This window comes from Aplysia californica, unplaced genomic scaffold (genome assembly GCF_000002075.1).
Source record: "Aplysia californica isolate F4 #8 unplaced genomic scaffold, AplCal3.0 scaffold00006, whole genome shotgun sequence".
NCBI lineage: Eukaryota > Metazoa > Mollusca > Gastropoda > Aplysiida > Aplysiidae > Aplysia > Aplysia californica.
This window is the reverse complement of record NW_004797276.1, coordinates 1,435,971-1,463,348: the sequence shown is the minus strand read 5'-3', so window position 1 is coordinate 1,463,348 and position 27,378 is coordinate 1,435,971. Positions and strand designations below refer to the sequence as shown.

At 38.0% G+C, this 27,378-nt stretch overlaps 1 protein-coding gene across 2 annotated transcripts; it reads right to left on the bottom strand.

Moving 5' to 3' along the window:
* Positions 1–5,884: 5,884 nt before the first annotated feature.
* On the bottom strand, positions 5,885–25,740 carry LOC101853657 (protein DPCD). 2 transcript variants are annotated; one of them, XM_013080770.2, is made up of 6 exons: positions 25,430–25,740; positions 15,897–15,977; positions 15,265–15,383; positions 12,817–12,950; positions 11,576–11,678; positions 5,885–6,122 (listed from the first exon to the last, which is right to left on the bottom strand). In XM_013080770.2, exons 1-6 carry the CDS (start codon positions 25,518–25,520, stop codon positions 6,018–6,020), a joined length of 633 nt encoding a protein of 210 aa, XP_012936224.1. In that variant the 5' UTR covers positions 25,521–25,740; the 3' UTR covers positions 5,885–6,017. The 2 variants fall into 2 exon arrangements, with proteins under 2 accessions (XP_012936224.1, XP_005089488.1); XM_005089431.3 differs by lacking the exon at positions 25,430–25,740 and adding an exon at positions 24,766–24,863.
* Positions 25,741–27,378: the final 1,638 nt, after the last annotated feature.

The window sequence follows — 27,378 nt, the reverse complement described above, 5'->3', positions numbered from 1 at the left end:
GTTCTTTTATTCCATTAAAAAAACAAACAGCTTGCTCAACTAACAGCTGAACCAAATGAAAGTTGTGTTCTTGATAAGATGTAATAATATTTAGGCATATGACTTGGATCAATTTTTTTATGCTTAGCTATTACTTTGGCTTTTGGTCAGTCTTGACACTGACAAATTTCTACAAAGATGGGTCAATGTTGGAGTCTGTTTAATAGCTCTCCTGTTTAATGGCTTATCACAAGAAAGATGTTTTGTGAGGCCGTTGTTTGACCAACTCTTGTTAGGTGCTTTGTTATGAGAGTGCGGTCCATGAAGTGGGGAGGCATAATTTGGACTACCATGCTCCAGGCTACCTCTTGCCTTGTAAAGTTGTGAGCTCAATAAATTTTTGTATGATAATGCCTACCTTGGAGATCACATGGTCAAAATCTGTATAACAAGAAATAAAATATTTTACGGAAATTGGTACTTGCCATGACATGTGGCATACGACACACCATTTGTCATGCTAGACTATGTCATTGATGGCAGTCTTTATTTCTTGCCCTTTCCCAAACAAATTTCATGCCATACTCAGATATGACTGATGAGTGTCTAATTTAGCATTTGATGACTTTGCTGTACAATGTGTAGGTCTCCATTTCAAGCTTAGTCCCATTGTGCTCTAGCTTAGGGAAAAAGTCTGGTAGAAGTTTAGTTACTGTGTTGTATTATTTACTATAGTGCATTGGCTGTGGTATAGGTGACCTTTTCATTAATGCTTAGTGTAAAAATGCGATTTTTGTTTCACTTTTGAAGAGCCATCCAGCTGCTCCATTTCAGGTTCTACCAGCAATGTTGTTTTGCTTTTTGCCCAGTATTCTCGTGGTGAATGAATACCATCACAAAACCCTGATACTGTTTTAAAAATATTTATCTTTTTGTTTGTTTGTTTGGTTTTTTTTAATAGTATAGCTGCATATAAGTAAAATTGTTGATCTTTTTGTATTTTGGGCTGTAAACAACTTACTACGAACTCCAGCCTCTTAAGTTGCGGTATGGTTCACGCTTCATCACATACACAGTGTTAAATTGTGGTGGAGGTGCAATGTGTGGAATGTAAATATTGATGCCAATATATATATATTATATGTTCTCTCTAGCTTGTTGTGTCCACTGATGTGTTTCACTGACTTTTTTTTTTTCAGACAACCTTACCTCATATTTTGTCCTGACAGTAGTGACAGACTTTGAGAGAGCATATGAAATGTTTTGTTTTGAAAAATAAAAGTTAGTTCATTTGAAGGGATCAAAAATGCAATATGGGTTCCTTAAAAATTTTTTTTCAATTCTTGAATTAATGAGAATGGCCAGTCTGTTTTCATGTTTTGCGAGTGCTAGTTTCTTTGTTTCATTTATTCAGTTTTAAAACAAGCAAATGTAATTTATTCAAATCACTAAAAATTCAAGAAAATTATATCTACTTTTTTCATCCACGAAAGCATTTTCTTTTTCTTTCTTTTGCTTCTTTTAATTGGTAGATGTAAGGCATTCTTTTGACAGGTTATGTGTTTGTTGATATGTAAAGGAAATATGTTTCACAAATTTGTGGGTTTTTTCCATGCAATGCTTTCAGTTTCCAATAAAACTGATGTTCCTTTTTGACATAATGATTGAATTCTGTCCGAATCTGTACTTTATGAAGGATGAAAGTGAATGGCTGTGTACCGGTACAGTAGTCTCCGCCTAAACGCACGGTGCTCGGGAGGGCTCCTTAGCGTGTGTTTATACGGAGCGTGCATTTACACGAACCTGTATAAAGGGAGGAAGGCACGCAGTTATCTCATTGCCTTGATATATAAGTGACCTCCCTTGGGGGTGGGGTCACTTTGGTCAACAGTGTGACGTCACGTGACTGTTTTGTGAAAGATTCACAGACTGCGGTTATGTATGAATACTAAGTCGTTGAATTGGAGGGGGGGGGGGGGGGCAGAAAGACGGACTTGTTTTACTGATACGCACTAAAAATGTCGGGAACAGATACGAGGAAACTGTTGGTGATAGATCCAGTCATAAGGAAAAGGCACTCAGCCACGTGGCTTTCCAAGCGACCGCTCCCGACTACGTGTCATCTATTGCAACTTGGCAAATGTAGGGATGACATCAGAATCGGAGTGATTCGCTGAACAAGTACGTTATTTCTAGATCTAGTTCTTCGACTATAGCTGATCACTTGACTTTTAATCTTTAATCCTATACAGACCTATCTAGTGTTCTAGAGCATTCACGCGTGTTGAGCATCATAGGCCTAACTTTATTAACTTACGGTACCCAACATGACGTATGATGCAGTCATTCAAACACCAGTCAGAAACATTCTCTCAAAACGCATTTCGAGTGACCTATCAAAAGACATTTCAGTCCCTCCTCCTTAACCCCCCCTCCCCCCCCCCCCCCCGAAAAAAATTTTTTTCTCCACCCCAGGCGACCCGAAGATATTAGATCTACTTGTCTGGAAAGTGAGGTGTGGTGAAAATGCTGTCCATGACCCTCTTTTTTCTCCGTGACATGCAGTCTCGCTAAATTATCTAGTTGTTTAGACACTGTGAAGGCTGCAGCGCAAATTTCCCCTTGTCAAGTTTAATCTGTTGGCGTGTTTTGAGGATCGGAGCATGCGTTTAGAGAGAGTGACCGTGCGTTTGTACATCTAAATTATTATATAGTAAAAAACCCCTCAGATGACGAAAGCATGTGTTTGAGCAGAGCATGCTTTTGTATGCCGTGCGTTTAGGCGGAGACTACTGTACTAATTCTGCTCTTTCTTCACCACTTTCGGCAAAATACTAAGAAGATGATTTTGAAAGGTTTTACTTTTACCTGTGTTTATGCTATTCCAAACAGAATGAGTTAAATAGAATTTTTGACCTTGACATTTAATTTAAAGACAACTCTCAAGTTGGTTGATTAACTTAAGAATTTATGCCTTCAAACTAGCATCGGCTCTGATGGGATGGGCACCTTAACATTTATTGAAAGTCCATGATTCAGACTCAATGAAGACCACAAGTATTCTACCCCACATCCTTGGTGTCTTGCCAATAAAGCCCACACCATTTCCATGTGTAACTGAAGAGGGTGTTATTAAAAAAAGGCCCACCGCACCCGAGCAAATGTTAAATCTTCTTCTTTTTCTGCATACCCTGCTAGAGCTCAGGGGGTAGCTATCAATATCTCACAATGCAGTTTGTAAATGGCCGATTAATTTACATTGATGTATTAGAACATAAAATCATCCCTTACCTGACAGACAGCCATGTGCTGCTTTTTAGATGCACTTAATATTTATAATGTACTGACTAGAGTACCGTAGCTTCAGTTTCAATTTGGAATTAATTTTGAGTTTTGCCTGGTTGGTGGCCCAAAGGGCCTACTCTTTTCAATTTTAGAACTGCCTTCGGATCTTTAACTCTTACATGCGAAACTTCCACAAGATCTCCGAAATCGTTCAATCTTACCTATCCGAGGATCAAGGGATGTAGAAAACAGCTGGAAAAAATAACTGATACTGGACTTAAGTCTGGACCTCTAGGCCTCTAGGTTGACAAGCAAACACCATACTTTTTTTATCTACCTCAAAATTAAAGTAAAAGCTGTCGGTGTGAAACTAAAAAAATTGTATAATTTCACAGCTGTGGTGAAAGTTTATGGCTTTATACTATTTATACACTTAAAAGCTATCAAAGTACTGGTTAAGTTGATCTTTTTGTCTGGTCCCAGACCCTCCTCTTCTTCACATTTGTTAAAGTTAAGTTAAACTTTTAGAAGCTTAAATATAATTAATATGTGCTTGAGATGAAGTGCTTTTTTATCCTCCATTGCAAGTATGCAAAAAAAGCCAATGATTGTATCTTTCTTTTTTTAACATGTGTATGGTCAGATCTTCTTCCTCTCGATCGTATCTCTGTGGGAGAGCCACTGGAAAAAACTAACAAAATAACACTCCACAATATTAAACCCAAACTGGGACCGCGAAATCCTTCGGACCTCTCCAGAAGAGACGAAGTCATTTTTACTCGATTGTGCATTGGACACATGGCCCTAACGCACAAATACCTCTTTCAGGGAGATGAGAAGCCGTTCTGTGTCGGATGCGACACAGATTTTACCATTAGACACATTTTAACCGAATGTCTAGACTTCAGAGAGACCCGAAGGAAATACTTAAAATGCAAAAAAATTGAAAGTGAAAGATATTTTTTCCGTAGTTGTTCCCAACAGAAATTTAGATTTAATGATGAAGGCCATTGGCCTTTATGGGAAGTTATAAAAATAGATTGCTTGAAATTTTAAAGTGTTATTTAGAAAGTTGTTTTATTTAAAAATCTATTTACACTCGATTTTTAGCATTTAAAAACATTCTAATTAGTAATATTGACAAGAATCGGGCCCAGCCGTGAGCTATTGAGAAAAAAACCCAACTTGTTCCGCGCGCTCATACGACCTAAAACCCCGTACTAAAAAAAAAATACTGGGCCATTCTGCTCAGTTTCTCTTACAGTGCAGTGTGTGTCAATGGGATTGGCCACGTTTCCCGTCTCAGGGCCCTGTACGTCTTGCAGTGCTGAAGGATGTGTTCCACAGTTTGGTCCGTCTCTCCACACTGGCATTTTGGTGATTGTACTAGCTTAAAACGTCTGCACATGTGTTGTCTCAGTCTTGTGTGTTGAGTTCTTAGTCTGAAGATAATCATTTGTTCTAGGCGAGACAGCTCATGGTAGCTATCTGAGGTGTGTGGTGCTTTAAGTAGTGTATTTTAATTTTTATAAGAGTTTTTATTTCTGTGTAGTTGACGCTGTCGTCTAGTTGCTCTTTCTGTGCACCTAGTTTGGCCATCCTGTCGGCCTGTCCGTTTCCTAAGACACCACAGTGTGATGGGATCCACGGCGACACGGTACTCAGGCATGGGATACTCTCAATTACTTCTCGCAGCCTTGGAAGTTTTCCGGAAGTGATTGCCTGCATTACTCAAATTACTGACATGGCATCTGTTAAGAATACTACTTGGCTGTGGGGGTCTACCACATCCCTGATGATGTTTGCGGCATGTATTAGAGCCTCCGTCTCTGCTCTGTAGTTTGCACAATGTCTGGCTGTGTTAAAAACGTTCCAGCTCATTAATCAATTTGCTAATGTGACTTTGCATGGCACTTCTATAGGCCAGCGACCAAATATAAAAAAAAAAATTGATCAAGTAATCTTCAAGTTTCTTTAATAGGGCCCTATTTTAAACACCACCCTTTGCCGCATTTTTAGTGCAATTACGAATCACATGTGTCCCCCCAAGACTGTCTAGAGGTTGCTACACGTTTCTTCGAAAAGTACTCACTTGTATTTTGGACTGCGTTTCATAGGCGTTAGTGTGCAATGTTGATGGAAATAGGTAAACTTTTTGATGTATTGATGTTTTAGGAGCACGCTGTAAATAACCTATTATTTTTTCTACGCGATTTAGACTAGCATCAAAGAAAAAGTATCCGAATCTTATTTCGCTGTGACCTTCATTTTTTTGTTCGTCATCCAACTCTTAGACCCGCATGTAAAAACAGGAGAAGATAAAACAGAGCAATTTGTCTTTCTCCTGTTTTTACCGTGGACAGGTGAAATTGACTGGTAGCAGGTCAGTGATCAGTTGCCTTTGTGACTTTTTCTGCAGAATAATTCAGAACGTTTGAAAGTACTGAAGTGATTTGTCTTTTGAACTAAGTCTCAGTCTTGTCTTCAAAGCTGATGTACAAAAAGTGATTTTTTTTTTTTCGTGCCCTAAAAATTAAAACAAGCTCTGGTACTAGATCTTTGGATCTTTGAAGTTGAAGTTGACAAATTATATAAATTATTTTTAGACAAAGGGTAGAGAAGGGATGCATTTTTGGTTTTTATTGAGCACATAATATGAAATAGCAGTAGTGATTGAATTGCATATATTGGAAATGATGCTAGAAATGAGACCTTGATTTGACAAAATTATTTAAAATCCTGTACATCTTCTGTCAGCTTGGAGTACAGTCCACGTCTCCATCTTTGGATGCTTTCAACTTTTTGATCTCCATCATCATTTTCTTCTCGAAGTCCAGAACAGTTCCGGGTTTCTTGTACTGAAAGCACAGGACAAAAATACAAAGTACAGATACAGTAGAAATTCACAAAATGGTACAAAGAGTAAGAGGACTTACCCTAAGAAGACTTTGAAATTGACATCACCTAACCCTCCCCATTCGGTCTATTAATCAGTTTCCCGCCTACTTTCCAACTGGGTCTGAAACTTTAAATGGGGGAGGGGTCAGAAAATACATACAGAAATACTAACTATAGAGATTAACTAATAAGTTAAGAAAACTTTTAGCTGTCAAAATTTAATATTAACTGTGGTGGTGGTGGTGGTCCATTTTTGCTTTATATTTTCTCACACGCCAGTTCCCTCTTTGGGCTTCATCTTGGTCCTTGAACTCAGATCAAATGCTGTTGAAAGTACAGTCAAACCTTGTTGCACCGTCAGCTCCGCTTACAGCCAAGTTTTGCCAATGTACGAAAAGAACGCCCACACAAACATAGAACTTGAGCCTTTACACCGCCATCCGCCAACTATCCAAGTTATACGGTCCTTATCGAATTAATGTAAATTTGCACCGACATACCGCCAACAAATTAGCCACTAGAGGTTCACACTAGAGCTGTGCCCATTCGACTTTACTATTCGACAATTCATGATTTTTGCACTATTCACAGCTATTCGAAGCTTGGCAGAGCCATTCGAATGCTGTGTGATTTTTTAAAAACAGATACAGAAAACGGATTTTCGTCTCATTTTTCTCAAACATAGAAAAATCTGGAGCACAATTTATCTAAAACCATTAACATAAATATATAATACAGAATTACTCTATATTTGATGGTTACGAGACAGAGTGATAAGAGGAGCCTACAAGAATTAAAAAACAATTCTTTAGAGAATATCTCTTACTATTCAATATTCACTCGCCACACTATGGACAGCTCAAGCACAGGCACATGACTCTTGAAGCGCAACGAATGTTTTTGGGAGTGCTTATTTAGGCCACATATGGCCTAAATAAGGTAAGGGAGGGGGGGGGAGCTTATTTAGGCCACATGTGGCCTAAATAAGGTCTGGGAGGGGGGTTTAGCTTATTTAGGCCACACATGCTCAAACTATCCTTTTCAGGCGACTGAGTTCGTTCCACTTTCATCATGGCGCACCTTTCTCATTTAGTACAGTTTTATCTCAGTGTACAACTTATAAATCATAATCACAATGAATATTGTAAGAACAAAGCACAATACGCAAAATTTTGCTCAATACCAATGGTTTGAATGAGGGCCAGATTTTTCCTTCATGGAGGGGCAAAAGCTAGGCTACCATTTTGGCACACTTTGGTCAATGAAAAGGTCAAATCGTCCGAATGGACTTCCGGGTCAAATTTGGGGTATAAAAAGTGTGTACACAACGTGGCTGAGTCAAAGTTACACTATCTTTGCCTGAGTGGCACTCTCTCGTACTGTCTCGTAGTGGTACATGTTGTAGTAGTAGCAAAGATCGTGTAGAGAATCTGTGGTAGTAGATTCTATCTAGTAGGCAGTTTAGTGAACGTGCACACGGCAGGGCGAATCGGCCTCGATAAGCCCCGTAGACTTTTGTGATCGGCCACGAAGCCTCCTGTTTTGATGGATCTAAACAACTCAGTGTTAATCGCACTGCCACATCCCACAGGCCTATATCTTTTTAAAAGGAAAAGAAAGATCATCAAAATGGTTGAATTCGCGTGAAAATCGATTCAGTAGAACTGGAACTATTAAAATTTGCTTCTGAAAATAAGGCAATTTTTATTTTTTATAACTCTATGAAATAAAAACTACTGGCTGTGTTATTCTGTATAAATTATGATACTTCAGGACGTATTATTATTTTTCAACGTCTTTTGACGCCTGAGCTGTAGAGGTTGAAGTTTTCACAACACTAATAATAGATCTAGTAATAGGCCAATTATAGGGCTTTCCGTAAAAAATGCATAGATCTACAAAAGCCGAACCTCCGAACCAACCGGTCAGCGACCCGGGCACCCCGCTCTTCCCTGCACACTGTTATAACGTATTGCTTCGGTATTGCATTATATCAACTATTAATACGTGCGGCTATGGCAATTGGGATGTACTGACTGACAAAACAATTCACCGTTTTGTTTTTATTTTACCATATATTTGACTTTAATAGTGCAGGTGATAGCTAGATCTAGATTCCTCGTCTAGAATCAGTAGTAGCAGGCCTATGCTAGAAGCAGCCAGAGAGCCTACAACTGCTAGATCTAGATCTAACTTGACTTATTGCTATGCCTTTGGGCTTTGGAATTGAAATAAAACGAATTGCACAGTTCTAGTTAATTTTAGATTCAGCAGATAACTGTATTTCCAGAGTTAATAATAACAAATCCCACCATAACAATCACTTTTACTTTTATTAGAATAATTAGATCCAACTTTTTTTCTAAAATCTGTTTTGCGCAAACTTAAGATTTTCTCTACTTGTAGAGCACAGAATTTACATTGTAAGCCTCTGCTCAGTCTTTTAGTATGCATAATAAAATACATATATATATATATATATATAGATCTATATAATCATTTTATGTTATTTTCTGGATTTTTGAAAAACTCCTTTTTTAGCATGTCATAAAATCAAATTGTGCCATTTTCTTTGATAAAAATAGCATTAGCAGTGGACTTTCTAGACAGCGAGTCTCTGATTCAATATAAAAAAAAAAATGCTAATCAATGAAAATTGCAAATTGATAATAATAGTATTAGTATAGTCCTGTAGAGGATAGGTGGACTCCGGGGTCTGCATAGCGAAATACTAGGTTTTAGGATGTGAACCCCGGAGTCACCGTAGTGAAATAAGGTTTGGTTTAAGTAAGGATTGGTGGACCCCGGGGTCAACGTAGTGATAAATAAGCACGTTTAAGGTGGACCCCGGGGCCTGGGGTCTACCTAGCGAAATACTAGGTTTTAGGACAGGTGGACCCCGGGGTCACCGCTGTGAAATAAGTAGGTTTCTTTAAAGATTGGTGGACCCCGGAGTCACCATAGCCATAGAGGATTAAGAAGGTTTAATTATGGATTGGTGGACCCCCGGAACACCTTGATTAAACCTACTTATTTTACTACGGTGACCGCAGGATCCACCTATTCTAAAACCTTACTAGTGTTTCGTTAGGTAGACCCTGGGGTCCACCTTAAACCTACCTATTTCACTACGTTGACCCCAGGGTCCACCAATCCTTAATTAAACCTAGATCTACTGATTTCACTACATTAACCCCGGGGTCCACCAATCCTTAATTAAACCTATATCTACTTATAATTTCACTACTTTGACCACGGGCTCCTCCAGTCCTATTATAAAATAAACTGAGATCTACTTATTTCACTATGTTGACCCCGGGGTCCACCGATCCTTAGTTAAACCTAGATCTAGATTTACTTATTTCACTACGCTGACTCCGGGGTTCACATCCTAAAACCTAGCATTTTGTTAGGTAGACCCCAGGGTCCACCTATCCTTTTGGCTAGATAGACCCCGTAGTCCGCCTATCCACTTTCTTGATAATAACTGAAAACAATACATGCCAGTTGTCATTTATAGTGAAGAAAAATGAGGGGAAAAAATTTAATTAGGTAGACTTTAATTTGTCAAAAAAATTGCAAGTGCAAGTGAAGATCATAATATAATTTTGTTATTTTCTGGTCACCTTTCCAAGGACCTTAAATTGATTCTAGATCTACATCACATGTCATGTACGATACGACTGTGAAGGAAAATGGATGTGAAGAGTTATAAAGAAATAATAATGTAACTTGTAAAGAAAGCAATGCTTTACATTGGTTTGGTTATTTTGACTACATATGTGGCCTAAATAAGGTAAGGGAGGGTTTTTTAAAGCTTATTTAGGCCTCAGGTGTGGCCTAAATAAGGTAAGGGAGGGGGGTTTAGCTTATTTAGGCCACCTGTGGCCCAAATAAGGTAAGGGAGGGGGGTTTAGCTTATTTAGGCCATATGTGGCCTAAATAAGGTCACCCAATGTTTTTTCCATGAAATTAGCTGTCGCAATGAGCTCCCCTAGTCTAACTCTACTCAAAATTCGAAGCGCTATGAACGGTGACGTGATGTCAACACGTTGCACTGTCTGCGACAACAACACATGCGCGCTCAGTGACTGGTGGGCTATCACAATATAAGAAAAAACAATTCGATAGGGCTTTGAATTGCGGAAATAAAATCTGGGCTTATCTTAAATAAGAAAAAACGATTCGACGGTGCAGTGAATACCAGAAGTTAGATCTGGGTTCGTCACATATAACAAAATACCTTTCGAAGGCCCTTTGAATTGCGGAAGTTAGATCTGGGCTTATCTTAAATAAGAAAAAAAACATTCGACGGCGCTGTGAATAGCATAGCGAATGTAGAATAGAGGGTTTATGCTTATCATATTGCGGCCTCAGTATTTTCTTGTCGTATCTCCATTTTGTTAACAGAGATAATGTTACATCTTCTTGAGCTCACTCTTTGTTAAGAACTGTTTTCACTGTTATTAAAAATGGAGATAAGACAAGAAAGTACAGGGGTCGCGATATATAAGAAAAAAACATTCGACGGAGGTATTCGAATGTCATGAATAGTGAGCTCACGCTTCGAAGCTTCGATGATTTTTTTGTTTCCTCAAAATCGCACAGCACTAGTTCACACTACACACGGTGCACAGCACCCACTTGGTGGCTGTTTGATAATCTTTTTCCCTCACATCTCTGGGAGCTCGGCCAATTTCTAGTGTTTGTTGCTGATGCTTCTGATTTGCGCTGATTGTGAGAGTGCTAGTGCATGACTATTTGTCTATATTTATATTATAGGAAATAGAATGTAATTCTAAAGTCATTTAGAGAAACTTCAAAGGAACTGCGCCACCCCGGCCTGTTGGCAGAATATATATGGTGTCGCCAGATATCAGTCCGAAGACTAAAACGCTGGAGGGCACCCGTGAGACTTTTATGTTGTGAGGGCTCACACTCAAGTCCTATATTAAAGGTCTCAGGTGGCCCGAGGACTAACGAGTATCGGATTTTAAAAAAAACAACAAACCAAAACAAACCAACAACAACTATATCTACAGGGTCTTTGACACATATACCCTATATTCTGATCTGGCCAAAACTTTCAATTTGAATTTACATTAAGTTCTGCTGGGGCTGTACATACAATAGGTTGCTTCTGGTTTTTCCCCTGTGCACGGCAATCACGCAAGAAGAAAGATCTAGATAAAGTAAGACTGGTCACAGTTCGTCACAAGTCTCTACTAGTCCACTATAGGCCAAGATGGCACTCTGTGCTATCACTTTGTACCCCCAGCCCAGCTGTACCGCTAATTTCATGCTCATCCCAAGGTAGGCCTTACAACAGGGTTTGAATGTACATACTGAAAATATAATTATTTTGGACATTTCAAGTGGAAGCCTGCTACAATTTTGATTGGCACAAACTTACAGATATGATCAGAGTATTGTTGGCATGCGCAACCTCAACTGCAGCTTGTTCAAGTGGAAGGCTGCACCGATCAAGGTCTGGAATTCCAAATTTCTTGTAGTACCTGTTAATATATCGCAAGTGGACATGTTACAAGCCTGCTCTAAACTTCACAACAGTCTGTTCACTTTGCCTACTGTAATGTAGCAGAAATTTGACCTTTTGGAGCACCTACTATTGACCTTCATATTCCACAAGCAAATGGAGTGACTGTGTATTGATTCTGGAGCTCTCTCTGAATACCGTTTTACAAGTCGCGAAGCACTGCTCTCCCCCCCTGTGAAGTAAAGCTTCAACACTCTGCTTGTTATTTGTCAAAGCACTAAAAGCCACAGAGATACCCTGATTAAAGGCCTTGTAAGGGTTACATCCAAATCAATATTTAAAAATTATAAATAGCACAGAAACAAGACACGGAACAAAGCCACATATTGAGAAGAAGGTAAACTTTTTCGTTTTATAACTAGGTTGTGTGTCCAGGCTCCACAAAGACCTTAAACACTTGAAATATTTCTGAACAGTATTTATAATGGACAATACAACAAAACGATTCTGTTTTCACTGTTAAAAAGTGGTCCAAAACATTCTAGGATATCAAATCATAAATTGGAACAAAATGTTTACAATGTTAGACATCTGCTCACTAGTCTCAAATGAGAATCAGGGTAAAGAAAACAGTCATCAACCTCAGTTGGTGGACAAACATTTAACATATATGTGTGAGCCGGGAGAAAAGTCCCAGTTGTCGGCAAAGCTATTTTTTAGCAAAACGTCGTAAGCCCCCTACCTGGTCAAAAATTTAGTTCCATCAGAAAACACACGTTTAATTATTTCTTAATAACATGGAAATGATTTTATAATATTTTAAGTCTAATTATATTTTTATAAGTTATTCTTGCAAAATGTTGTATTTCACCAAAAGCTAAAAATGTGCTAGAAAGTGGGTTCTTCTCCAAACTTTGATTTTACACCTTGAGTTACAAAATAATTTTGTATGGCATATCTTTAAAACTACTCAAGATATCTGGAAAATTTTTTAAATCAGCATGTTCAGCATTGAATTTGCTACAAGAATATGCCCTTATTTCAATATCCAAATTTTCTGACAACTGGGACCTTTCTGCGGGCACAAACTCACATATCTTTTGCTTTTAAGAAGAAACAGAAGGATCCTATAGGAAGATGAAAAAATAAGGACTTACTTTTTGTTCACAGTTGATATGACAATTTGTCTGTCCTCTTGTTTCACTGTAACATTATAGTTGGCAATGGGATATGGAAGGTTCCTGATCCTCCACTGGTAATGTGACTTGGTGTCTTTGCGAACAAAAATAGGCTGCCAGCAAGAAATAGATAAAGTAATATATAGCTTAAGGTCAATGCATAATTTGAATTCAAAATTAAGTACACATATTTTCAAACTCTCCAAAAAGCTGTTAAATGGGAAAATGAAAACTTCTTACTTCAACACAATCATAAGAAAACCAACATGTCTAGCCATAAGAAATATAGTATACACAACTACAGTTGCAGTGGGTGCGGCTAAGAAATGAGGGTAGATTGAGTTCAAAGATAAAATTTCCTTGGTTCAGAGGACATTCTAGATATATGTGTGAGTATGTTTTATACACACTTACAGACAAAAGGGTTCATATGACCTAATGCAGTTACAAGCGCCATAAAGCACTTACCAAAAAACACGCAAAATGCATACAATAGTCTCCGCCTAAACGTACGGTGCTCGGGAGGGCTCCTTAGCCTGTGTTTATACGGAGCGTGCGTTTACATGAACCTTTGCAAGGGGAGGAAGGGACGCAGTCATCTCATTGCTTTGATATTCTAGCGACCTCCCTTTGGGGTGGGGGTCACTTTGGCCTATAATGTGACGAAACGTTACTGTTTTGTGAAAGATTCCCTGACTGCGGTTAAAAATACAAAGGCGTTGAATGGGTGGAAGGGGCAGAAAAACAGACTCAATGTAATGATATGCACCATAAAATGTCGGGATAGCCTGAGAGAAAACTGTTGGAGATAGTCATAGAGACGACGGCGCAGACACATGGCTTTCCAAGCAACCAAACCCGACTGTAAATTCATGAATGACATCAAAATATAAATCTCTACATTCAGAGAAACATTTCTCTTGTGATTCGTTGAACAAATACGTTATAAGTTCTTCGAGCACATGATTAGGCTTACTTGATTAATCTTAAATCCTACAGAGGCCTATCTAGTGTTTTACAGCATTCACGCGTGTTGCGCTTCATAAGCCTAGGTCTAACTAAACATTACATTCAGTTACCCAAGCACCAGTCAGACACCTTTTTTCAAAGATGCATTTCCAGTAACCAATAAAAAAACATTTCAGTCCCCAACCCCTTAACATATCACCGATCAGTCCAAGACCTATTATTTGTCAGTGGAAATTTCCCCTTTTCAAGCTTTACCTGTCGGCGTGTTTCACGGATCAGAACGTGTGTTTAGAAGAAATGACCGTGCATTTGTACGTCTAAATTATATAATAAAAAACCCGTCAGATGACGGAAGTGTGCGTTTCAGCGGAGCCTGCTTTTGTACGGCGTGCGTTTAGGCGAAGACTACTGAACAACAGTCACTGGATTAGGCCGTCATAGTCGCAGAAAGTAAGGCATTCTTAACAAGGGCCTATGATTGTGTTTAGGTTACTGGGTCTCTGGGGAAAGTGTGTCATGAAATGAACTCCCCCTCCCCCCCACCCCCCCCAAATTGTCAGGGCTTGCAGAGAACGAGCCCTCTCCAGCAACAGTTTCCGCAGGCTCTCGTTTGTTTCTTTAACCTTTTTTCAAGAAGAGTTTTATTAAGAAGGTCCGTGGGAAAGGGCTTATCCTTTGCTGAGTCCTGATGAAACCTGATGGGCTGTCAGGTTAATATCGTTGTAAGCAGTGACAACAGTGATTGGATAAAGGAGCAAGTGTGTGTGTTCACTCTATGCAATAGAGGCGGCGTAAGATTCTGAAGCAGTTTTAACAATTTCAACTGATTATTATTTCGTTTATTAGAAGAAACATTCATTTGTGTAGGGAAAGAGAAGGGGGTGGGGGCTCAAGCCCTTAAGCCCTTCACTACGCCCCACCACTGCACAAATATCACATTTTGCTACATCTTAAAAGATTCAGCTGAGTGCCAAAAGAATGAAAACCAGTTGATAATGTTAATCTACACTTACATGTAAAAGTTTTAAATCGACAAAGTCAAGAAGCTGAGGAAAAATTGACAGCTCATTTCAAGCCATGTTGTTATGAGTTTGCACAGGAAAACGCCTCTTTCCATTAACAAAAATTCCTAAAGATATGTATGAAAAGAAATAAGAGCAAAACAAAAAGAGATAAAAATTGGCAACTTCAGAAGAAGAAACTTTATCGAGAGCACCAGACTAGGGCTAAACCGGGTCCAGTATCTATCTTTATACTATATCATTGTAAAAGAATACAGTAAAATATGTCCAAAAATGAATTATTTTATCATTTTCTAGCATAAAACCAGTAAGATTCTACTTATGATTACAAATGCATTTTTCCTGTACCACGAAGGATCATAATTAGTTAAATTAGCTATGGAACAAGTATATATATCAAAAAAAGAGGAGGAATTCTGAGCCTTGAAAGACTTACATTGACATTGCTCTCAACCAGACCTTCAACATCTAAATTCACAGGTGCATGCTGTTCCCCTACTTCCATCTCCCATCTGCCATGGCCTCCTAAAGTTCCTTTCCTTTTCCATTTTCGCACTGAGGAAATAAAGGGAGACAAAACATCACTAATACTTTCAGTAAAAGTTCAAAATGCCTTCGAAAAACTTTTCTCTCATATCATAACCTTAAAAACATGACTATAAATACAGAATCAAACTTTGTCGATGAAATTATGTTGAAGGATTTAGAATACTTTTAATATAGCATTTACTACAGACGGTAGTTGAGACTGACAGTAATTCAGTCATTTGAATTTAAGTAAATACCTTAAACTTCTTAAACTAATACAGTAAAGCAATTCTAAGCAAAAAGACAAAGGTTTAAAAACGTTCCAACGAAGTAAAAAGACCTGCACAATAGCAAATAAAGATAGCTCAGACTGAATGTAAAGTAAATGTGTCTTTTCATACTTCAAGAGAAATACGCTAGGTCTTATAGTTCTATAAAACGTAATGAACAGGATAAACCTTCAATTTATATTAATATTAAAACAGTAATGCTCTGGTTATGAGCAATATGCTCAGCAAAATCAACAGAGGGATACAGTACCTATTAATTCATCAGACTTGAAGTCATATTCCTCAGCTAGCTCAGATCCATCAGTAAATGTAAAGTGGATTTTCCGTCTCCCTTATTAGAAGAAGAAAATAACAATAGATTAACAAAATTATAGATTAGAATACAGCACAAAGATAATATTAACCCTTAATTGCTCTTAAATAATTTTGGACAAAGAACACATTGTACAGTGCAATCCCATGCAATATAGTAGCAATCAGCACTACATTTTTGTAATACATATTTGAACCAGGACAAACTCAAATCAAATGACTTTTATAAGCTCTGTTGAGTTTCAGATATATTTAAGTTTAAGCTCAACTGCAAATAATTATTACAAGATTAAGCTCTTAGCTGATTTTCATTTTAAAGGTGTATGATATCATATTGTACCTTAAATTAAGTGTCACAATATGGTGGAATCAGGTGCTCGTCAAATTTTGGACGAAGAGCTTTGGTATCCTCTTAAACCTAGTTCATTTGTCTTGCTTATGATGAAAAAAATACCCATCTATCCTGAATAGAAGTTGGATATTTGTGATTGGAGGACATGATGGTTGCCTGGTGTCAGAGGTAAAATTAGCAAGAAAATGACTGCCAAAGTTTGATGATTTCCACCACAGTTGGAGAATCCTTAGAATCTGAAAATTGAATATTTAATTTTTTTGTGCCTTAAATTAATATTTTTCAGTAAAATCCACCCAAAAATATATTTTTAAATGGACGTAAAGATGTGGAGCCAAAAAACAAAAATTTGAGAAAAACTGCCAAACCGATGGAAAATCTACTGTTTCTACGAACGCCTGATCTGGGAAATCAGCATTTTTCGGCAAGTTTGGACATTTTTTTCCGCATTTTTGCTTTTTGGCTCAACACCTTGTATGTCAGTTCAAAAAACTTTTGTGTGTGGACTTTATGGAAAAAAGTTGATAAAAGGCAATACACATCTAAATTTGCAGTTTCCAAGGACTCTTAAGCTATGGAAGTCACCAAACTTTGGTGGCCATTTTCTTGCTAATTTTAGCTCTGAAGAAAACAGGTGACCCCACCTTCTTCAATCGCAAATATCTTGACTTCTATTCCAGATAAATATATTTTTTTTCACAGAAAGCAAGGCAAATGAACAACATTTATGATGATACCAATAACTCCATAGGCCCAAAAATTTACGAGCGGCTGATTCCACTGCGTCGTGACATATATATATCATCTATAGATACATTCACACCTGTGTAAAATGGCTACCTATTATCAAGGAGAAAAGTGTCCGTATAACACAGGTGGCCATCTTAGGCAGGACTGATCAAAATGAAAAAAACCAAATCATTCTCTTCCGAGGTCAAAACCAGGGCTGATCTCAGACTTTAGACTGCCTTAAATTAAGGCTAATTCAAAAGGGTTTTTTTTTTCAGAAAAAGGGGGGTGGGTGATGTAAGAAGGGTTTTTGGTGTTGTTTTGACAGTTTGTTTCTTTGGAAAGCTTTCTTTTTGCTGTTGATTTTTGCAAGGGTTAAAAAAACAAAATATTATGTTAGACGATGAAGACCGAGCGCGATCGATGGTAAAATAAACACAAGGGTCGCCACCACTCAGGGAAAGAGTGACACTTCAGTCGCAAGTTCATGTCAATGTCCATTGTTATTTTGTTACAGATTAGGTAAACACAACAGTGACCAGTCACCTCACACGATTTGTGCATGAGTAAGTCGTGGGCGGGGCTTATAGGTTATGACGGATCATGCTACCCTCATCAGCAGTTGACAATTTATTGCTAGGCTTAGCCATCGGTTAACTTGGGTAAACATACATTGGAGGGACTAACAATAATGACAGGCGAAAAAATTATGATGGTCCGTCCACAGAGTGAGAGGCCGATTCAAAATTTTTGACAAAGCGTTGGGCATTGATTGAGAGACCACGCCTGGCCGCCTGATGCAGGTAAATTTGACAATTGGTCGATTAAATAAGGTGGTCACGGCCGTGATGGACAGGTGACCGTTTTACACATTTAAATTATAAAGAAAAAACGCACATGGGAAAATGGAAAGTGGCCGTTTGTACAGGTGGCCATAATGGCAGGTTCGACTGTATATATACATTTCAAGACAAACACCAACAGTTCTTTTTTCTAAAAGCACTTCCAATCTTATCAGGAGTCCTGTAGCTTTAATGAATGAAATTGCCCTTGCTTGGTCAAAAGTAAGGTATTTCATGAAGATCATAAAATATGAGGCAGGTCTGGATGGGTGAGTCTTCAACAATTGTTCACTCTACAGTCAAAGGTAGACAGAATGGCTTTTGCTGCCATCATTCACAGTCAACTACTAGAAATGATGCTACAGATGAGCTACCCCAAAAACATGGTCTCACTTGTAGGAGGGCTCTACAAGAACCAAAAATCGCCTATAATAATGAATGGTGAACATACAGTCAAACTTGCCATGACAGCCACCTATATACATGGCTATCTGTACAAACGGCTATTTTTCACTCCCCCTCCCCCCCCCCCTAAAATTTCCTGTAATTTTAAACCAAATCAGAGACCAGGGAAGAGAGAGTGACCTACTATTTACAGGTGTGACATGGATAATCTTCATGGTAAGGAGTTCCTTAACTATACATTTTGGCTGTGTGATGGTGTAATGGCCTACTCTTTTATGATATTCAATCACCAAGGGATCTTTAACATGTGCAACATGCACAAGGGACCTCTTCCATTTTTGTACTGATACCGAAAAGACAAGGTGCCCAATCTTACCTCTACCTCGAGATCAGGGGTGTGGAGGAAGAAGGAAATTGAGTGAGTGAGTGAGTGAGTGTGTGCGTGTGGGTGAGTGAGTGAGTGAGTGAAAAATTCTTTTTTATCTAACAAAGAAAAAAGATCAAACGAAGAGGAAGAGGTGGATAAAAAAGTAATGGATGAGACAATTAGACAAACCGGCACGGACTGGATCTAAACCTATATAGATGTTTTACATCCCCATCAACACAATTTTAGATAATTCTTAATAGGCTGGCTGTGTCTAACCTGCCTGTCCGGATCAACATGGGGTGAGAGGGATATAGGCCTATAAATTTATAAATATAATATCAGCATCCCAGCAGTCAGATAGAGAAACTTGATCTTAAAGAACCCAAAACAATAACAACAACAAAAGCACCTGGAAATCAAACTCATATCTTCTTCAAGCAATAGCAAAGCATCTAATCATTACATTATAGACATTGGTATGGAGACCCTTCTGATGTCTTGAGATTCAGTGGTGCCAAAACATTTTTTTATGATATTCAATCACCAAGGGATCTTTAACATGTGCAACTTGACTCCCTTTTCTATCAGTCCCAAATTAAAATTTAGTGCTCATATTCTGGAAGTATCATGACATGCAAGCAGAGATAGGGTTTTGGAGATATGGGTCTATTGGCTTGGCAACCACTGTATTTCTTGTCATCGTATGTAACAGTGATGGCAAAAACAGATAAGCAGCAAAGCAAATTATAGACTTAAAATTCTATTTGTTTAGGAAACAAAGACGTTATACACTATGAACTCCATTCAAAAGGGTAACATTAATGACAAGCATTGTAACAATGACATGGTCACAGAACATGTCATCATTGTTACGTACAAGAAAGGATACACATTGGACATTATCATTGACAATACATCACAATAGTGAAAGGCTGTGCAAATACATTTATTAAAGCCTCAATACCAGAAAAACACTGTAAAACAATTTTAAACTAATAAGAGACTAAAGCACAAAATCAATGGGGCTGACCTGTACATAACAGTGATGACAAACATGACTTGTACATAACAATGATGACACAATGTGGCTTCCAGTTTTGAGATCGCTAGGTGGCTGCTTTCTGTGTCCTGTTTTCTCAAAAGTCCGAGAGCAAACATGTGTTGTTGTATGTGTGGAATACAGTTTTGCTATGATATGCGTAGCTTTGGGATAACTTTGCGGGGAAATAGCGTCTGAATGCGGCCATGTAATTGTCGATTGCTACGAGGATTCCTGGAAGTGAAAATTGTTTGACTGGTTTGAGATGATGTGATATTGCAGTGTGAACATGGCTAAATCTTTCATTGAGAAGATTGAATATTGCTTCCAGTCCACTTGTTTCCTCAATTTTAGCAGTTTCGCGAGAGTATTTTGTTTCTGTACAAATTGTGTTTGTCAGTTCCTTGTATACGTGGGGATGGAGGTATGTTTGGGGTGTGTTGCGAAGTTTGCTTGAAATGGATCTTTTGTATGCAGCCACCAAAGCGATGCCGACAAACGGAGCAGGAATTCACATTTATGTTACTGTCAAACGCACACCACATGTTCCTTCTAGCGTCAACAGCTTTTTTGCGGCATGAATTGACGTGACGTAACACCATATCTCCTTTTGATATTTTAAATCGCGGTAAAACACTTGACACAAATGTTAGCAGAATACGACTGTTCATCTTCGTCCCTCACATCAATCCCATAAATCAAGAGAATATCTCCTGACTTTGTCTTACATAATCGTGGCTTTCAGTACTTTTTTTGTTTGACAGTTAAATTTAAACGCCAACACACCCGACAAAGTTCATTCAGAGACTCTCTATACCTCTCATATGTGTGACCGACCAATTGCAGTTTAACAATTTTTACTTAGGAACACAATTCACTCACTGATTGCCAGTCACAGCAAAGTGCTGGAAAAACAAAATTCACATCATTAGAAAATATTATTTGATGGCTATCCCACGGCGCAAACAGAAATAAACACCAATGCTTCATTTTGGAATGACTTGTAATTAAATTTGAAGAGATCACATTATTAACGGCACTTCCGATCACTCAACACTCACAATTTAAAGCTTTTATTCCCAAACGAATCAATGAAAACTGTTGAAACTTTCACAAGATACCAAGAAGACGTAGACGAAGCGAAATTGGTGAAGAAATAGATTGTAAGGGTAGAATGAGCATCATTTTACGGCTCATGAAATTAGGGGATGAAACGTGTTCTGATAAGGACAAGATAGGACAGCGCTGTGCACGAGTTGACCCCGGTCAATCCCCGACCTGACGAGTGAAATCGCAGGTCACCTGCCGGTGATTTATATATATAAATGACTAACTTCTGGGGGCCTGGACAAACTAAAAGATCGCTGAGATGGAATTTTGGATGCCGTGGTCAGTGATGACATAACATACTGGAAAAAGGTAAAATCATGCCTACAAAGAACAAATGTGCACTATGAAATACACAAATCAATAAGGAAGTATTTTGCTCCTGAATGAATCATGCATGAACGAAATATATGTTGAAAACTTTTATTGATATTACCAATGATGACAAACATTACTTGCACATGTATAACAATGACGACACAATTGCACAATGATTGGAAAAAGGCATATCATGTCAAAAAAGAACAAATGTGTATTTTTTTAGTTACACAGATTTATAAACAATTACAAGGACACGTTTGTTTATTTGTTTGAGTAAGAGAAGCAAATAACGTAAAAAATGCTTGCTGTTAGGACAATTTAATTTCTTACGTCCGTCAGTCTTGTATGTCTGCGTGAGCACAAGCTAAATTTACCTATAACCACAGAAATTATCCATCTCTCGAAGTTTGTTCACACATCACACTCTTGTTCCAGGAGCCCAAAGTAAACACCACAATTTCACTAAAATATTCAACAGGGTGGGTGGTTGGCGGGTGCTCTGGTGTGGTTTGGTTCTTCTTTCCTATGAAACATCTATCGTCCTTATTTCCTATCAAACATCTATCGTCCTTATCTCCCCTCCTTCTTTTATTTTTTTACTCTCTTATAACACCTCTAATCTTCTGGCATTCATATGACCTTATGCAGTTGCAAGCGCCGAAAAACCTCTACTAAAACAAAACAAAAAACAGGTAGCATAAAAAAAATGCAAAACAGTCATGTACATCACATTCAACGTTAGATTACTAGTGCGTCACCGAACAATGACCACAATAATGAATACTTTCGTTTTTCCTTTTCCACCGTTGCTTCCGCTGTTCTGCAGAACCCGATAAGGAGAAGTTACTGTAGAAAACAATTATATCCGGGCACTGTTGATGATCCGTTCAAAACAAAAGTGTGTCAAAATTCGGATTTCCGGTACGTCACGAAATGACGAAGATCATAGCGAAGGTTAAACAGCCGACCAAAATTGTAGATCTAGGCATCTGTTGTTCCTTTTGCACATCACAGCTTTTGAAGTATTGAATAAACGACAAAAAGCAAAAAGATTTAAACAGTTAAGGTGATTCTTAGGAATATAAAATGCTGTTTCTGAAACACCTAGCCCGTGATGACACAACGAACGGACAAGTAATCTGAATTATTCCTTTATTTGCAAACAAATAAACCGATTTCCTGAGTAAATGAACCTTTCTCGATGACAAATAGCATACGAACAAAGTACACATTAAAATAAACCAACCCAAAATACTGAATTTGGGACATTCTTGGAAGTTTTGATTGGTGTGCTCAAAATGATAGTCCAGGAATCACTAAAAAACGAACATTTTAGGCACAAAATTTACAAAAACTGATCAAGATTGTAATCCTGACAAGGGGTCTGAAACTGCTTATGCAGCTTCTACATCCTATATTTGACATGTGTATAAGTTTTGGAGGAATAAATACTAAAGAATCACATTTTATGCACACTAATCTGAGATGCGTATGTGTTTTTCCCCATGTTTTGGCAATGGCTTTAATATCATCATCATCATCATCCAGTGCCAGATCTGCGACAGACATCGGCGATCATGGTTTTCCATTCATTCCTTCGCTTGGATGCTCTCAAAAAAGCTACGTTTCCCTGATCTTTTCCTGTTACCCATTTGTTTAGGTTCCCTAAGTATGTTGTTCTGGGCCTACCCCTGCCTCGCTTGCCCTCAATTTTGCCAGTGAGAGCTAGATGTTCAAGACCCTTATGTCTATTCAGGTGTCCCAAAAACTGCATTTGTCGTTTCCTTCATTTGATTTCTTTTCCTTCCACAATACTCTTAGCAGTCTCCTAAGAAACCACATTTCTGTTGCTTCTATTTTATTTTCACTGTCTTTAGTGATTATCCAGCATTCACAGCCATATAGAAGGGTTGATCAAACAAAGCATTTCAGGACTTTCATTTTGGTGTTCATTAAGATGTTTCTATTTTTCAGGATTGGGCTCATTTTATTGAAACTAGCCTTAGCCATTGTAGTTCTCCTTTTTATTTCTGTGGCTCAAATATAAAACCATAATTTAATAAACAAAAAAACTTCATGGGTAAACACTTCTTGCTACAGTTTAAAATGATATTATTGGCAGTGCTATTAACTCATTCGCTACGCCGAGCCGTGGGGGGCGGCGCGGCTAAAGTGCCGTCAGTACGCTAAGCCGCCCCCGGCGGCTCGAGAAACGATCTTCAATTTTAGCTTAGATTCTATTCCAATCCACATCCATGTTAAAATAAAGGTCACAATATATTGTTGACTTCCGGGTCAAGCATTTCCACTGAAAATCGGAAGTTTAGATTCAGTTTTGAAACGCGATTTCGTAGGCCTAGTTTATTCGACTTTGTTTTCCGCGATGCCAAAATTATAGCCCGGACACCAGTCTTAGTAATTTTACACAACAAAATATATCATTATTTTGCCCACTAAAGAAGTGTAGTACTCTATTTTATAATATTGATACAATTGGACTCATATTGCCAATGCACTGTTTTTGAGAAATCAATATTTTTGAGTGCTAGATCTCTAGGAGGTCTAGATCTAAATTGTCAAAATATTTTTTTCTCCCCAAAATCACTACTTTTTGATGAAATTACACAAGTGCCACTCAAAACATGTATAGGTTTATTCCAAATGCAATTCTGAATAATTCCATATAAGATACGAGTGTTTTTTTTTTCTGTTTGTGATCGTTTTTCAAGATTATAAAACATTTATTTTTTTTCAATCGGATGTCATGATCCAAATGTACAAATGTTATGGAATGTATGTAAATAACTGCAAACTTTTCAATATTTTCCAGTTCTATGTTCATTTATGGTTATTTTGATGTATCATTTGACTACGTGCAACCATATTTTTTGAGTTTCACCAAAGAATAAAGTTTTTATTTTCAAATTTTATCCGCTTCCAATCAAAATTGTGTTGCATAATCGCCTCTTACAGGAACCAAAGTTGAAAAATACATAAATAAACATTACAGATGTATTCTACAATCAATACTGAAAATATTGGTATATAATATGTTGATATTTATTTGAATTTGTGGCCCAAAGACCTTTTTTAACTGCCCACTAGTCATCATGATTCATCTCATTCGCCCTCCTGAAAAAAATTCGTCCACAAGCCGAAAATAATACGTAGCGAATAGTTAACATTTGAAAATGACTCATACTGTGACTGACATATTTACATCGTACTAGATTAGATCTAGATCTAGATCTAGATCTAGATATTAGATGTACTATTTCTATTCAAATGGAAATGAAAGTAGAACACAAAAAATGGTTGACAATGAAGGGAACAAAGAATTATAAGGGATGGAAATAAATAGCGACAGTTACTAGGCCTTATAGAAAAGAGACCTAAAAATGTCAATCCGTCTTTCGTAAAACAGAAGTATGAGGTTTCAAGACACAGCATGCTCAACAACATACACGGTATGAGAATGACACATCTCGAACTTTCGGCACCATTCAAAATGTTCCAAGTCAGATTCAAATAGAATAGAAACTTCGCATTTACTCATCAAGACCATGCAGTCCTGTCACACTCTAAAATGACAGCAGCCTTAGTTTCAACTAGACAGAATGAGAACACATTAATAATCAATACCGTCTTGAATTAGGCACGTCTTTTGAGCAGAACGTAAAGACTGAAACCAGTTATCCGCCATGTTGTTTGTTGGATACAGTAGCAGTCTTTTTGGTTTCTCCAAACAAACGAGCTCGTTTGTTTACTCTCTTGTCCAATTAAAAAGTATAACTTACTTTCGGTTTCTTCGTCTTGGTTAAATTTCGACAACTTATACATTCGCGCCCCCCCCCCCTCCCCAACCTTCTCATTACGCCCTCCCTTTCTCTCTTTCATTCAAAACTTGGTGATTTTGTTTAAATTCGACATATTACAAATACACAATGTTGAATTCCTTTGTGAGGGTAGTTTGTGAAAATTGGAACGTAAAAAATAACATTATAGTTCAAACTAAGTCAATTCTTCATAATTAAAGAGTGTGCATGGTGGAAGTCAGCATTGCGCGTTGGAAAGATATGTTCAGAAAAGATTTTGTTGTTGTTTTAGCCTGTTCACCTCTAGTATCTTCTAAGAAAAACAAATTACTGAGTAAAATTTTGAAATGTCAGCTCATACAGTCTTCAAATTTAATTTCAATCGTTAATTTAAAGAGCTTTGTGATCGATGAAAAAAGCACATTAAAATGATTTATAAATACCATTCTGCACCGAGGATAGCGCCCTTAGTTATTTTCATGGATACATACCTTCATATATCTGTGGCCAACACTTCCGAGAAGATCCGTTTAATACAAGTAAATGAATAAGACATAAAATATAGGATGAACAATTGTTCATGATGCCAGTCGAAGGTTCTCTTCTTCTGATTATACACGAATAGACTAAATTGATGCAATGCCGTAATAGGAAAAAAATTACTAGCCTATCGTTCTTTTTGCCCGTAAGAGTGGGTGGACTTTACCAATGGATATCTGTAATTGCTATTTTTGTTTGTTTGGAGAAGAAAAGAATAATGACAAACAAAACAAAACAACTCTGCAGATTTATAAAGTGAATGCAGTTTCCTCGTCCTTGGTCTTTTCCGCCTTGATCCAAAATTTCACCCTCCCTCATCTTCCAGAGGTGACGTCACACGAACAAGTCGAGCCCTTCGTTCGTTCGTTCTCGTCTCTGTTGGACTGGGTAGCCTTGAGAGGGATGGCTTGGAGGAACTGTGGTGGGATCACGACACTAAGTTTAGAATACCAATTGTCGAACATTGCACACTCTTTGGATGCTTTATTACGATTCTGAGTGTTGATCTAGAGTATTTGTATCTTTTCGGGTAAGTAGCAGTTTTAGTGTTGATGTAGAAATCTCGATGACATCTTGGAAAACCAATATCAATCGATTTCCTCGCTAGATGACGCTGCAACTCAACAACCATCGATTTTAGAAATCGAGGGTGCCTCTCTACTCTAGATTCTAGTTTATTTGTAGTGATTGTTTTAAGAATGGTTTCTTTTCGTGCAGAATCATAACGTGTACAGCTTTTGTCATGGTTACGAGAGGGTGTTTGAGTTTGAAATTGCTATTTGTGTTACAAATTACAATGAGTCATGTCAACATTGTTTATCAGGATGCCCCCTCCCTCTTTTCCCCTAGATCTAGAAATCTAGAGAGTAGAGACTAGACCCAGGCCTCTCTCCCACTGTCCGTAGAACAGTATAACAGTAGTCGTAACTCTGTCTTGGTCTTGAAGTTGCAATGACCATTTCTCCTCCTGTCCACCACACCAGCCCACCATCCATCTCATTGCCTAAGAAGCGTTTTCCTCTATTTTTATTAAGTCTGTTCTAGTCTCTATAATTTTCCTACTTCACTGCCTCATAAATCTTCCCCAACCTTAAAACTAAAAAAAAAATTAAAAAATCAAACAAACCCGTAAACTTTTATTCCCAAAATGCCAGTGGATCATACGTGGATCTAGATCTAGTGCCTGGTCTGAGATGGGTGATGTTGATCAGATGAATGTGCTAGAAGGGCAGGAAAGTGACCTCTTTGAGTTTGAGCTTAGAGAGAGTTCTAGGGGAAAGGCGAAGGATGGCTAGGGTTAGGTCTCTTTCTTATAATAAGTGTTTATATTGGAATGGTCGCTCGACGGAAATCGTTCCACTAGAACACTTGTTAGTAAACAAATGCAACTGAAGGCAGTCACCGGTTTTGGCCTCTTGAGTAAAGTCTATATATAGGGTTAGAGTTAGATTTAGTGTGTGTAAGGGTTGGGTGGTTAGAGTAGTAGGGGTAGGATTGTAAGACTTAATTAGGGAGGGTGCTAGTTTTATAGTATTATAAGCAGGGCTCCCCATTACGCACAGATGTGCGTTATATTACGCATTAAATGCAGATTACCCCTTAAAGTTTTGGCTGTGCGTGAGCGTATTACTCTTTAAAATTTCGTTTCGGGGGTTTGCATGACGTTTTAACGCGTAGATGGTGTGCGTCTGACAAGCATAATTGTCCCCCTTCTCTATCCCGAAGCCAAGTCAATGATTTGACAACACACCTACACACACGGCAGTCACTCTGTCAGAAGCAGTCGACCTACTCAGCGATTCATGTCATATGAGGCAATTTCATTTTATGAAAAGGAAGTGATCCAGGAGGCAGTGAGATTTTCATGAGGGAGAAAAATCGAAAGTCTCGAAAGACTGGA

Bases quoted from the DNA above. Each gene is read 5' to 3' on its own strand.
- LOC101853657 (XM_013080770.2), bottom strand. From the start codon at position 25,520: ATGAACAATTGTTCATCCTATATTTTATGTCTTATTCATTTACTTGTA. The intron at 12,951-15,264 runs GTAAGTCTTTCA...TCTTGCTGGCAG, and splicing joins TGGTTGAGAGCAATGTCAAT to CCTATTTTTGTTCGCAAAGA. The intron at 6,123-11,575 runs GTAAGTTTGTGC...CTGTGCTTTCAG, and splicing joins ACAATACTCTGATCATATCT to TACAAGAAACCCGGAACTGT.